The following is a 12077-nucleotide window of genomic DNA, read 5'->3' on the forward strand; positions in this document are numbered from 1 at the left end:
CTCTCATTAGCACATACAGTAGAGTAGCCTTTTCAGACCGGTAGACCATGTAGATAAGACATACAGTAGAGTAGCCTTTTCAGACCGGTAGACCATGTAGATAAGACATACAGTAGAGTAGCCTTTTCAGACGGTAGACCATGTAGATAAGACATACAGTAGAGTAGCCTTTTCAGACCGGTAGACCATGTAGATAAGACATACAGTAGAGTAGCCTTTTCAGACCGGTAGACCATGTAGATAAGACATACAGTAGAGTAGCCTTTTCAGACCGGTAGACCATGTAGATAAGACATACAGTAGAGTAGCCTTTTCAGACCGGTAGACCATGTAGATAAGACATACAGTAGAGTAGCCTTTTCAGACCGGTAGACCATGTAGATAAGACATACAGTAGAGTAGCCTTTTCAGACCGGTAGACCATGTAGATAAGACGTACAGTAGAGTAGCCTTTTCAGACCGGTAGACCATGTAGATAAGACATACAGTAGAGTAGCCTTTTCAGACCGGTAGACCATGTAGGTAAGACATACAGTAGAGTAGCCTTTTAAGACCGGTAGACCATGTAGATAAGACATACAGTAGAGTAGCCTTTTCAGACCGGTAGACCATGTAGATAAGACATACAGTAGAGTAGCCTTTTCAGACCGGTAGACCATGTAGATAAGACATACAGTAGAGTAGCCTTTTCAGACCGGTAGACCATGTAGATAAGACATACAGTAGAGTAGCCTTTTCAGACCGGTAGACCATGTAGATAAGACATACAGTAGAGTAGCCTTTTCAGACCGGTAGACCATGTAGATAAGACGTACAGTAGAGTAGCCTTTTCAGACCGGTAGACCATGTAGATAAGACATACAGTAGAGTAGCCTTTTCAGACCGGTAGACCATGTAGATAAGACATACAGTAGAGTAGCCTTTTCAGACGGTAGACCATGTAGATAAGACATACAGTAGAGTAGCCTTTTCAGACCGGTAGACCATGTAGATAAGACATACAGTAGAGTAGCCTTTTAAGACGGTAGACCATATAGATAAGACATACAGTAGAGTAGCCTTTTCAGACGGTAGACCATGTAGATAAGACATACAGTAGAGTAGCCTTTTAAGACGGTAGACCATGTAGATAAGACATACAGTAGAGTAGCCTTTTCAGACCGGTAGACCATATAGATAAGACATACAGTAGAGTAGCCTTTTCAGACCGGTAGACCATGTAGATAAGACATACAGTAGAGTAGCCTTTTCAGACCGGTAGACCATGTAGATAAGACATACAGTAGAGTAGCCTTTTCAGACCGGTAGACCATATAGATAAGACATACAGTAGAGTAGCCTTTTCAGACCGGTAGACCATGTAGATAAGACATACAGTAGAGTAGCCTTTTCAGACCGGTAGACCATATAGATAAGACATACAGTATGTGGAGCTGAAGATTCCTGGTCTGGTGGGGTTTAGGAAGAGCTCCTTCCTGTTCATGACTTTGCCCTAGAAACCTCCCATTATGCCCCACGCCACAGCACATGGTGCACCACCGGTACTCTTACCCATCCCCCTCCCACCAAGACACGCTAAACACTGCACATACTGTACGTACACACAGTGTGCATGTAAGCTGTATGTACGCTGTAAGCAGAATGTATGCATGCACACAAAAACATGCTTGCACACACACTCGCACAGGCACACGCACACACACACACACATTCTGTTTCTCTCTCCTGTCCACGTCACGCTGTCACCTCTCTGCCACCCAGACACCCTCTGTGACACCCTGTCAGGCTTGGTTGCCCTGGGAAGCATGCTGCCAACCTTCCTCTCTCCCCCCCGGTTCCCTCTCACTGTGTGGGAATGCTGCCTGGTTGGCCAGGGGCAGTGATGAGTGCAGTCTCAGGGCAGAATCCAAATGAAGTCCAGGCTGAGATATGTGTCAAAGGCAGTGTTGCCTTAACCAGGGTGGAGTTGGTTCAGTGCTTTTTGTTAGAACACCTCTCCTCTAAGCCAGAGGTTAGATAAATGACCTTATTAGGACAAACTTATTTTATACAGTATTAAAGTAAAGTATCTTATATAATAGTATGAATTATTCTCTATATTATATATACATCCAAGTCCAGGTATTGACAGACACATTATGTAAAGTATGACCACATCAGGTGCATCTCTCTCTCTCTCTCTCTCTCTCTCTCTCTCTCTCTCTCTCTCTCTCTCTCTCTCTCTCTCTCTCTCTCTCTCTCTCTCTCTCTCTCTCTCTCTCTCTCTCTCTCACACAGTAAGCTCTGATAAGAAATGAAAACCTGTTCAATCGGTGATGTTTTGCTGTTATATGCATCTGACCTTCTCAGGTGTTTATGTCACCCAGTTGGATTGATTATTCCATTTCCACTCTAATGGAGGGATGCCAGGAATACTGAAGAGCCTGTCCCTCTACACTGCTCAAATATGTTTACGTCCATTATGCCGTGCATTATCATTCAATATTATTATCAACATAAAGTGCAATAATCTAAAGTAACATACCACAGGCTTGAAATAGGGATATCTGTTGTAAACTGTACACATAAAATGCTAATTGTAACTTAAAGGGATAATTCATCCAAATTACTAAATAACTTATTGGTTTCCTTACCCTGTAAGCAGTCAATGGACAAGATATGACATGCTTTGGTTTAATTCCCTGGCACTGTTTCCTAATGCTTTTTTTTATGCATTTGTGGCAAAAATCTCATTCAAGTCATGTTGGGCGATTAGGCCTGGCTCGAGGTTGGCGTTCCAATTCATCCCAAAGGTGTTCGACGGGATTGAGGTCAGGGCTCTGTGCAGGCCAGTCAAGTTCTTCCACACCAATCTCGAAAAACCATTTCTGTACGGACCTCGCTTTGTGCAAGGGGGCATTGTCATGCTGAAACAGGAATGTCATTGTATGCGTTAAGATTTCCCTTCACTGGAACTAAGGGGCCTAGCCCGAACCATGAAAAACAGCCCCAGGCCATTATTCCTCCTCCACCAAACTTTACAGTTGGCACTATGCATTCGGGAATGTAGCGTTGTCCTGGCATCCACCAAACCCAGATTAGTCCGTCGGACTGCCAGATGGTGAAGCGTGATTCATCACTCCAGAGAACGCGTTTCCACTGCTCCAGAGTCCAATGGCGGCGAGCTTTACACCACTCCAGCCGATGCTTGGCATTGCGCATGGTGATCTTTGGCTTGTGTGCAGCTGCTCAGCCATGGAAACCCATTTCATGCTCCCGACAAACAGTTATTGTGCTGACGCTGCTTCCAGAGGCAGTTTGGAACTCGGTAGTGAGTGTTGCAACCGAGGACAGACGATTTTTACGTGCTACACGCTTCAGAACTCGGCGATCCCGTTCTGTGAGCTTGTGTGGCCTACCACTTACAGTTGACCGGGGCAGCTCTAACAGGGCAGACATTTGACTATCTGACTTGTTGGAAAGGTGGCATCCTATGACGGTGCCACGTTGAAAGTCACTGAGCTCTTCAGTAAGGCCATTCTACTGCCAATGTTTGTCTATGGCGATTGCATGTCTGTGTGCTCGATTTTATACACTTGTCAGCAACGGGTGTGGCTAAAATAGCCGAATCTCCTAATTTGAAAGGGTCTCCACATACTTTTGACCATGTAGTGTATGTTTTGAATTGGATACCTAGTTATTAGTCTGTTCTCAATCATATTGTATAGGCCTACCTGCTGCTGCAATGTTCGAATGTCTCTCTCTCCTTAAGGCGTCAGTATGCTTCAGTTCGGCTGGCCCCTAGCCAAACTTGGCTAGGCGAACCGAATGAGTGCGCTCGCATACTCCCTTAAAAGACTACCACTAATTTGAAGGGGTGTCCACATACTTTTGTATATATAGTGTACTTTAGATGACTGACAGGGGGCGCTGTTTTGAAGCCACACACGTCCATCTTGGCACTCCCCCACCATTGTAAAAAATATTTTGGAAGCTATAGAAATGCATTTATAAATGTCTACATTAGTTTTTGCCACATTTATTCTATTACAGACACGTTAATGCATAATTTTAAAATGTATAAAACATTGAAAATATATATTTCTTACAAAATAAAAACTGAAATATCACATTTACATAAGTATTCAGACCCTTTGCTATGAGACCCGAAATTGAGCTCAGGTGCATCTTGTTTCCATTGATTATCCTTGAAATGTTTCTACAACTTGATTTTAGTCCACCTGTGGTAAATTCAATTGATTGGACATGATTTGGAAAGGCACACACCTGTCTATATAAGGTCCCACAGTTGACAGTGTGTGTCAGAACAAAAACCAAGCCATGAGGTTGAAGGAATTGTCTGTAGAGCTCCGAGACAGGGTTTTATCGAGGCACAGATCTGGGTAAGGGTACCAAAACATTCTGCAGCATTGAAGGTCCCCAAGAACACAGTGGCCTCCATCATTCCTAATTTAGGGGACACCAAGACTCTTCCTAGAGCTGGCTGCCCGGCCAAACGGAGCGATCGGGGGAGAAGGGCCTTGGTCAGGGAGGTGACCAAGAACCCGATGGTCACTCTGACAGCGCTCCAGAGTTCCTCTGTGGAGATGGGTGAACCTTCCAGAAGGACAACCATCTCTGCAGCACTCCACCAATCAGGCCTTTATGGTAGAGTGGCCAGATGGAAGCCACTCCTCAGTAAAAGGCACATGACAGCCCGCTTGGAGTTTGCCAAAAGGCACCTAAAGGATGTTTTTCAGTGGTAGGGACTGGGAGACTAGTCAGGATTGAGGGAAAGATTAATAGAGCAACACATTTTTTAAAATCCATTTTAAAATGTGGAAAAAGTCAAGGGGTCTCTCATTGGCCAATACATAACATCAACAATCTAGGGTTTATATACATAATTGGCTGCGCTCTCTCGTCTCTCTCGTTGAATTACAGCAAACACTTCATTGAAGAATCCCGTCCATAGTTCCCACCCCTACTGTTGACCAATCACCGACGAAGGGGCATAGAGATCGGCTACCGAACTTCGACTTCCCTCAAGAAAAATGTTGTGTGTGTGAACAGCCGGAAAAAAAACTAACCAACACCAAAACTAACGTCACTCAATTTAGTCAGAATATAAGCGCAAACTGTTTCGACTGGGAAGCATGCGACAGGCTTACCAGTAATTCAAAGAACTTCAACAAGAAAACCCTACCAAAGATGTCATATGGAGGGGCTTTCACAATCAAGTTGATCTGATTGAACTCTATGGAAAGCTATGGAAGTCAACACATATCCACAGATTCAGAATGCAATCAATGTCATAGAAAATAAAGAAAAATACTCTCACATGTTGGACTAAAGTTGCCAAGACAGGAGCACAGAGACAGTGTGCGAGCACTTCTCTTTCTTTTCCAAGTTCTGGAAGTCACAAGACTATCACAGGTGTCACAATGGACAAAGTAGCCAATACAATGCCATGTTGCCTGAACTACCTCAGGCTTAGCGCTGTTGTTTATAAACTGTTGGAGAATGCAGGAGCACTCCTAGATACAACAGAAGACTCTCAATAACCTCCCCCTCAGCAAAGTCCCAAAGCCTCTCGACATGTTTCCTGCCAAATCCGCTCCTCAGGGTGAGTAACCCATGAAATGATTTCTGACATTATGGATCACAGGCCTGGTGGATGAGCTGCCTGATGCTTTTCTGCTCCTGTGTTGACAGGGCAGAGGGATTTAGAGTGATTTCCCCTGCCTGCCTGGCTGCCTGCCTGGCTGTGGAGTGCTGTGGAGTTGTGTGCCAGCAAGCTAACCCGCCTCACATTAATAAACTGGTGTATCCGCCTACTGTATGCATGTCTCAGCGGGCGATCTGGACAGTACTGGAGAAATTGGTGGTCAACAGCCTAACTTAACGCTACAGAAATTCACTCAAACGTATTCTTGTGGATATTGTGTTTCCCTTCTACAGCACAGCATAAGTCCCTTTTGTAGAGTGTAGAATAACAGACCTGTCCAATGATGTGCACATTCATTATGCACATAAAAGATTGGGAGTCACAGAACACCTGTGATGCAATCGATGGACAACATGCATGCCTTCTATTGATCTCAGTTAAAGACCTCATCTCAAATTCAACACTGTCCGTTTCCCTTCACCTGCTGCTGGAGCTGCCTGGCCTGGCTAACAGACAAAGAACAGTGAACCTACAAGACCACCTCCAGGACTTTCTCCACATTGCTCCCCTGCAGTGCCGACCGGCAGCCTAGAAGTTCTCAATAAGTTTCCCCCGATTTATGACAGGATCTCATTTTAGCTAGTTTCAATGTGGCGTTTGAAGGGTTCTGATGGGATTTGCAGCAGCCATTATTTTTGGTTCAATAGGATCAACTCTGATACAGATGTAGGATTTTAATTTAAGCCATTTTGCTACAGCAGGAAAATAATCCTGCAGCAACAGGAAATTTGAATTATTATGTAGATTATAATTAATGGACATTTTTATAGGGGTTGATACATTTTTTAAAAGAGAAAATCAAGTATGAAATTTCAAAGTGGAAATTACAAACTTCAGAAGCCTTTTTAAACCTCAAATACACTACAAATTTTAACACTACAAGTTATCCTGTAACAAACAGGGTGATCAAATGTAGATCCTACATCTGTAACCCCCCTCTACAGCCCCGGCTCCATCTCAGCGTGCTAAGAGGCTTTTCCTCGAGGTGAGAAATTTCTATTTCTTGGCAGTTGTTTGCTACTGCTATCCAAAGTGACTTACTGTTCACTTACTCACAGTTCATCTTGCTTCTAATCCACTGAAGGAGAAGCAATCCACCTCATGGCATGCAATGCTGGGTTTGAACCTATACACCAGCGACCTTTCGGTCGATAATCGACTTGGTCACGCTACAACATTTCTTGGAACCCCGGCCTGGCAGAAATGTTCTGGTGGTGCTTACCCTCTAGGATGACCTCCTTCCCTGTCTTCTTCAGAGCCTGCACGGCGTCGTCGTGTGTGGCCTCCCGGAGGTCAGAGCCGTTGACCGAAAGTATGGCGTCGCCCACGTAAAGGGCATCCGTCTGGTCAGCCGCCAACCCTTTGAAGATCTTCGAGATGAGAATAGGCATTTTGTTCTCTTTTCCACCTGCAAAGTAAAGCATATGGCATCGGTTCAGTTCATCTCAAAGGAATCAAATCTAATTTTATTTGTCACGTGTCGAATACAACAGGTGTAGACCTTACAGTGAAATGCTTACTTACAAGCCCTTAACCAACAATGCAGTTTTAAGAAAGAATACCCTAAAAAAAAAAGAAATAAAAGTAACAAATAATTAAAGAACACGGTACGCTTCTCGTACAAAGTATAAACCAGATGGTTACCGGCTAAGAGTGTGCCCCTCTCCTTAAAGGAGATGGGATGTGAATATGAAATATGGTGGTCTACAGGAATATCGTACGCTTTTTCCTAGGGCGTAAAGGTGACAGGCAAAGATTTTTTCCTGTTTTTCCAAACCTTTCATTATACAACAGCTAAGTACATCATAAAATGATCTGCAATAATATTTTGGTAAGGGTGGATTTTGTATCCTTGATATAACACTAAAAGAGGCATGACTACCAGTCAACATACTCCTTTGGAATGCTTGGAAATTATGTTATTTGAGGGCATTGTGAAAATTCCATAATTTGAAAAGGTTAAAAGTCAGAACTCTATTTCACGTTTTACATTTCATCCAGCTATTCCAATAAGGAAAAATCCCGGTGCCGGGATTTCAAAGTAGTTTTCATTTTTCACTTATGCTGCACTGTGACAGTCCGTGGTCGGTCGGATTTATGCTGCACTGTGACAGTCCGTGGTCGGTCGGATTTATGCTGCAGAATGAGAAGATAAGACGCTGTTCTACTTCTAGCTAACTATAATAAATCGCTTGAAACAATACTACTGTTTACAGTTATCTTTATTTATGGACAGCTCAAAGTGGTATGAATATTTGTGATTGAGAAAATGCTTTTCATAAGTATCGAACCATCCAACGATGGGATTTATAAATAAATGATCTGGTAACAGTTATCTTTATTTATGGACAGCTCAAAGTGGTATGAATATTTGTGATTGAGAAAATGCTTTTCATAAGTATCGAACCATCCAACGATGGGATTTATAAATAAATGATCTGGTAACAGTTATCTTTATTTATGGACAGCTCAAAGTGGTATGAATATTTGTGATTGAGAAAATGCTTTTCATAAGTATCGAACCTTTCAACGATGGGATTTATAAATAAATGATCTGGTAACAGTTATCTTTATTTATGGACAGCTCAAAGTGGTATGAATATTTGTGATTGAGAAAATGCTTTTCATAAGTATCGAACCATCCAACGATGGGATTTATAAATAAATGATCTGGTAACAGCTATCTTTATTTATGGACAGCTCAAAGTGGTATGAATATTTGTGATTGAGAAAATGCTTTTCATAAGTATCGAACCATTCAACGATGGGATTTATAAATAAATGATCTGGGCTCCCAAAAGGACTGATCTCTATAATATATAAACAAGCTAGCCATTAAAAAAGGATGGTCCACAGATCTAAGTGATGGAACAGAATATGGAAAAATATTACCTTGGCATCACGTAATCCGAACCATCAACATATGCATTTTAAGTTTGTTCACAGACTGTATTTAACACCAAGGAAACATTTTACGATGAAATTGGCCCCAACTCCCAACTGTTCACTGTGTCCCCTAAATTAGGTAGGCACATTCCGTCATATGATGTGGGATGCCCTGCAGTTAAATGCTTCTGGGACAAAGTTACAAAATTAATTTCAAAGTGCATGAATGTAAATATTCAATGCTTGCATCTACTATGTTACTTAATGATGAAAGCTTCTTTGAATCTCTCAATTAATCAAAGACGATTACTGCTGGCAGGCAGCACTGCTGCAAAAAATATGTTGGCTCTTAGATGCCAATCACCTCACTCTCTCCCAATTCGTCAGTGGATACAGTTGCTATTAGAAGTTATGACATTAGAATTATCGACAGCGAGAATGAATGGTGTGAGTCAAGGAACAATTGAAGCCTGGACAAATACACTTGACTGTGTAAAGAATAATCTCAGCTAAAGCCCAACACATACAAATAAACAATTGGAGCTGTGATGAACCTGCCTGGAAGAGGAAGCAAGTGTATTTTGACCCCAAGCACAGTGAGAAGAATGGTTCAAGTGGCAAAAAAATCTCCAAGGATCACAGTTGGAGAATTGCAGAAGTTGGTTACATCTTGGGGTCACAAGTCTCTAAAACACCTCTTAGACACCACCTCCATGCCAACAAGTTAATTGGAAGGGTTGCCAGAAGAAAGCCTCTGCTGTCACTAAACCACAAACATAAGCGCCTGGAGTTTGCTAAATGTCATTGGAACTTTGATTGGAACCAGGTTTTATGGTATGATGCGACCAAAAATATATAGCTTTTTGGCAACAAACACAAGAGGTGGGTTTGGCGTAAAAAGAGCCATGGTCATGCAGAAAATAACCTAATCACCACTGTGAAGTATGGTGGTGGATCTTTGATGTTGTGGGGCTGTTTTACTTCCAAAGGCCCTGGGAACATTGTTAGGATACATGGCATCATGGACTCCATCAAGTACCAGGAGATTTTAGTCAAAAACCTGTCTGCCTCTGCCAGGACGCTAAAACTGGGTCATCATTGGATCTTCCAACAGGACAACGATCCAAAGTAAAACTCAAAATCCACACGAAAATGGTTCACTGACCATAGAATCTAGCTTTTGCAATGGCCATACCAGTCCCCTGACCTAAACCCCATTGAAAACCTGTGGGGTAAGCTTAAGAGGAGAGTTCACAAGTGAGTACCAAGGACTCTGAAGGATCTAGAGAGTTTCTGTATGGAGGAATGGTCTCAAATCCCTTCCTATGTGTTCTCCCACCTAATCAAACATTATAGGAGACGACTCTGAGATGTTATCTTGGCAAAGGGAGGGGGCACTAAGTACTAAATGCAGGGGTATCAATAATTGACTCATGTTTTTGAATTAAATAATTATTTATTGATGACAATTTTATTTTCTTTGAACAATTTGAACTCAATTATAGGTTTGGTTCATATAATACTTTGAGTGTAAGATCAAGCTGATAAACAACAATGACATTTTTTCCCCGTCTTTTTTGTTCATATTTACCTGGGGTGCCAATAATTCAGGAGGGCACTTAAGAAAGTATTCACACCCCTTGACTTTTTCCAAATTTTGTTGCGTTACAGCCTGAATTAAAAATGGATTAAATAGATACTTTTTGTCACTGGCCTACACACAATACCCTATAATATCAAAGTGGAATTATGTTTTTCGAAATCTTTACAAATGAATTAAAAATGAAAAGCTGAAATGTCTTGAGTCAATAAGTATTCAACCACTTTGTCATGGCAAGCCTAAATAAGTTCAGCAGAAAAAATGTGCTTAACAAGTCACATAAGTTGCATTGACTCACTCTGTGTGCAATAATAGTGTTTAACCTCTTAAGGATTGGACCCTTTTTTTCAATTTTCGCCTAAAATGACATAACCAAATCTAACTGCCTGTAGCTCAGGACCTGAAGCAAGGATATGCATTTTCTTGATACCATTTGAAAGGAAACACTGAAGTTTGTGGAAATGTGAAATTACTGTAGGAGAATATAACACATTAGATCTGGTAAAAGATAATTCAAACAAAAAAAAGATGCGTTTTCTATTTATTTTTTTGTTCCATAATCTTTGAAATGCAAGAAAAAGGCCACAATATAATATTGCAGTTTAGGCGCAATTTAGATTTTGGCCACTAGATCCAGTGAAGCGTTGCAATACTGGACTGAGTTAATGTGCCGAATTGGTAAATTGATACATTTTCAAGTACATAACTATACAGAACATACACAAATTATATGGTAATACAAAATGTAAGTTTACACACTCCCAGGAATGTCATACGTGATGGATCATTAGCTTATACACTAACGTTCACACATCTAGATGGCCGGGCGGGGTGGGTGTGGAGCCAGAGACAGCAAGGGTTAAAACTGTAGAACCCAGTTCCTACATTTGAATATAAAAATGGATTTTATCAAACCAAACTATGCTACATTTTATCTCTGGGACCCTCAGGATGACAAATCAGAGCAAGATTACTGAATGTAAGAACATTATTTACCTTCAGAGGTGAATGTATCAAACCAGTTGCCGTGATACGTTTTTTGTTGTTGTGCACTCAAACAATTGTCCTCAAACAATAGCATGGTCTTCTTTCACTGTAATAGCTACTGTAAATTGGACCGTGCCGTTAGATTAACAAGAATTTAAGCTTTCTGCCCATATAAGACATGTCTATGTCCTGGAAAGTTTGCTGCTACTTACAACAGTCATGCTAATCACATTAGCGCATGTTAGCTCAACCGTCCCGTATTCGGGACACCGATCCCGTAGAGGTTAACATGATTTTTTAATGACTACTCATCTCTGTATCCCACATATACAATTATCTGTAAGGTCCCTCAGTCGAGCAGTGAATTTCAACCACAAAGACCAGGGAGGTTTTCAGGGGATGTAGCTCAGGGGATGTAGCTCAGTTGGTAGAGCATGGCGTTTGCAACGCCAGGGTTGTGGGTTCGATAAAATAATGTATGTGCTAACTGTAAGTCGCTCTGGATAAGAGCGTCTGCTAAATGACTAAAATGTAAATGTAATGTTTTCCAATGCCTTGCAAAGAAGGGCACCTATTCGTAGATTGGTCAAAATAAAAATAAACATACAGTTGAAGTCGGAGGTTTACATACACCTGGTTGGAGTCATTAAAACTAGTTTTTCAACCATTCTACACATTTCTTGTTAACAAACTATAGTTTTGGCAAGTCGGTTAGGACATCTACTTTGTGCATGACACAAATAATTTTTCCAACAATTGTTTACAGACAGATTATTTCACTGTATCACAATTCCAGTGGGTTAGAAGTTTACATACACTAAGTTGACTGTGCCTTTAAACAGCTTGGAACATTCCAGAAAATGATGTCATGGCTTTAGAAGCTTCTGATAGGCTAAT

At 41.5% G+C, this 12077-nt stretch overlaps 1 protein-coding gene across 1 annotated transcript in view; it reads right to left on the reverse strand.

Moving 5' to 3' along the window:
* The window catches only part of LOC121577990 (alpha-1-syntrophin), a 66639-nt gene that overhangs the window by 41949 nt on the left and 12613 nt on the right, over window positions 1-12077 (reverse strand). The window contains exon 2 of the mRNA XM_041892023.2: window positions 6930-7115. Coding sequence (XP_041747957.1) covers window positions 6930-7115 — 186 coding nt within the window. The remainder of the gene's footprint in view (window positions 1-6929; window positions 7116-12077) is intronic.

The sequence above is a fragment of the Coregonus clupeaformis genome, chromosome 12 (assembly GCF_020615455.1).
Source record: "Coregonus clupeaformis isolate EN_2021a chromosome 12, ASM2061545v1, whole genome shotgun sequence".
In the NCBI taxonomy this organism is placed as follows: Eukaryota; Metazoa; Chordata; class Actinopteri; order Salmoniformes; family Salmonidae; genus Coregonus; species Coregonus clupeaformis.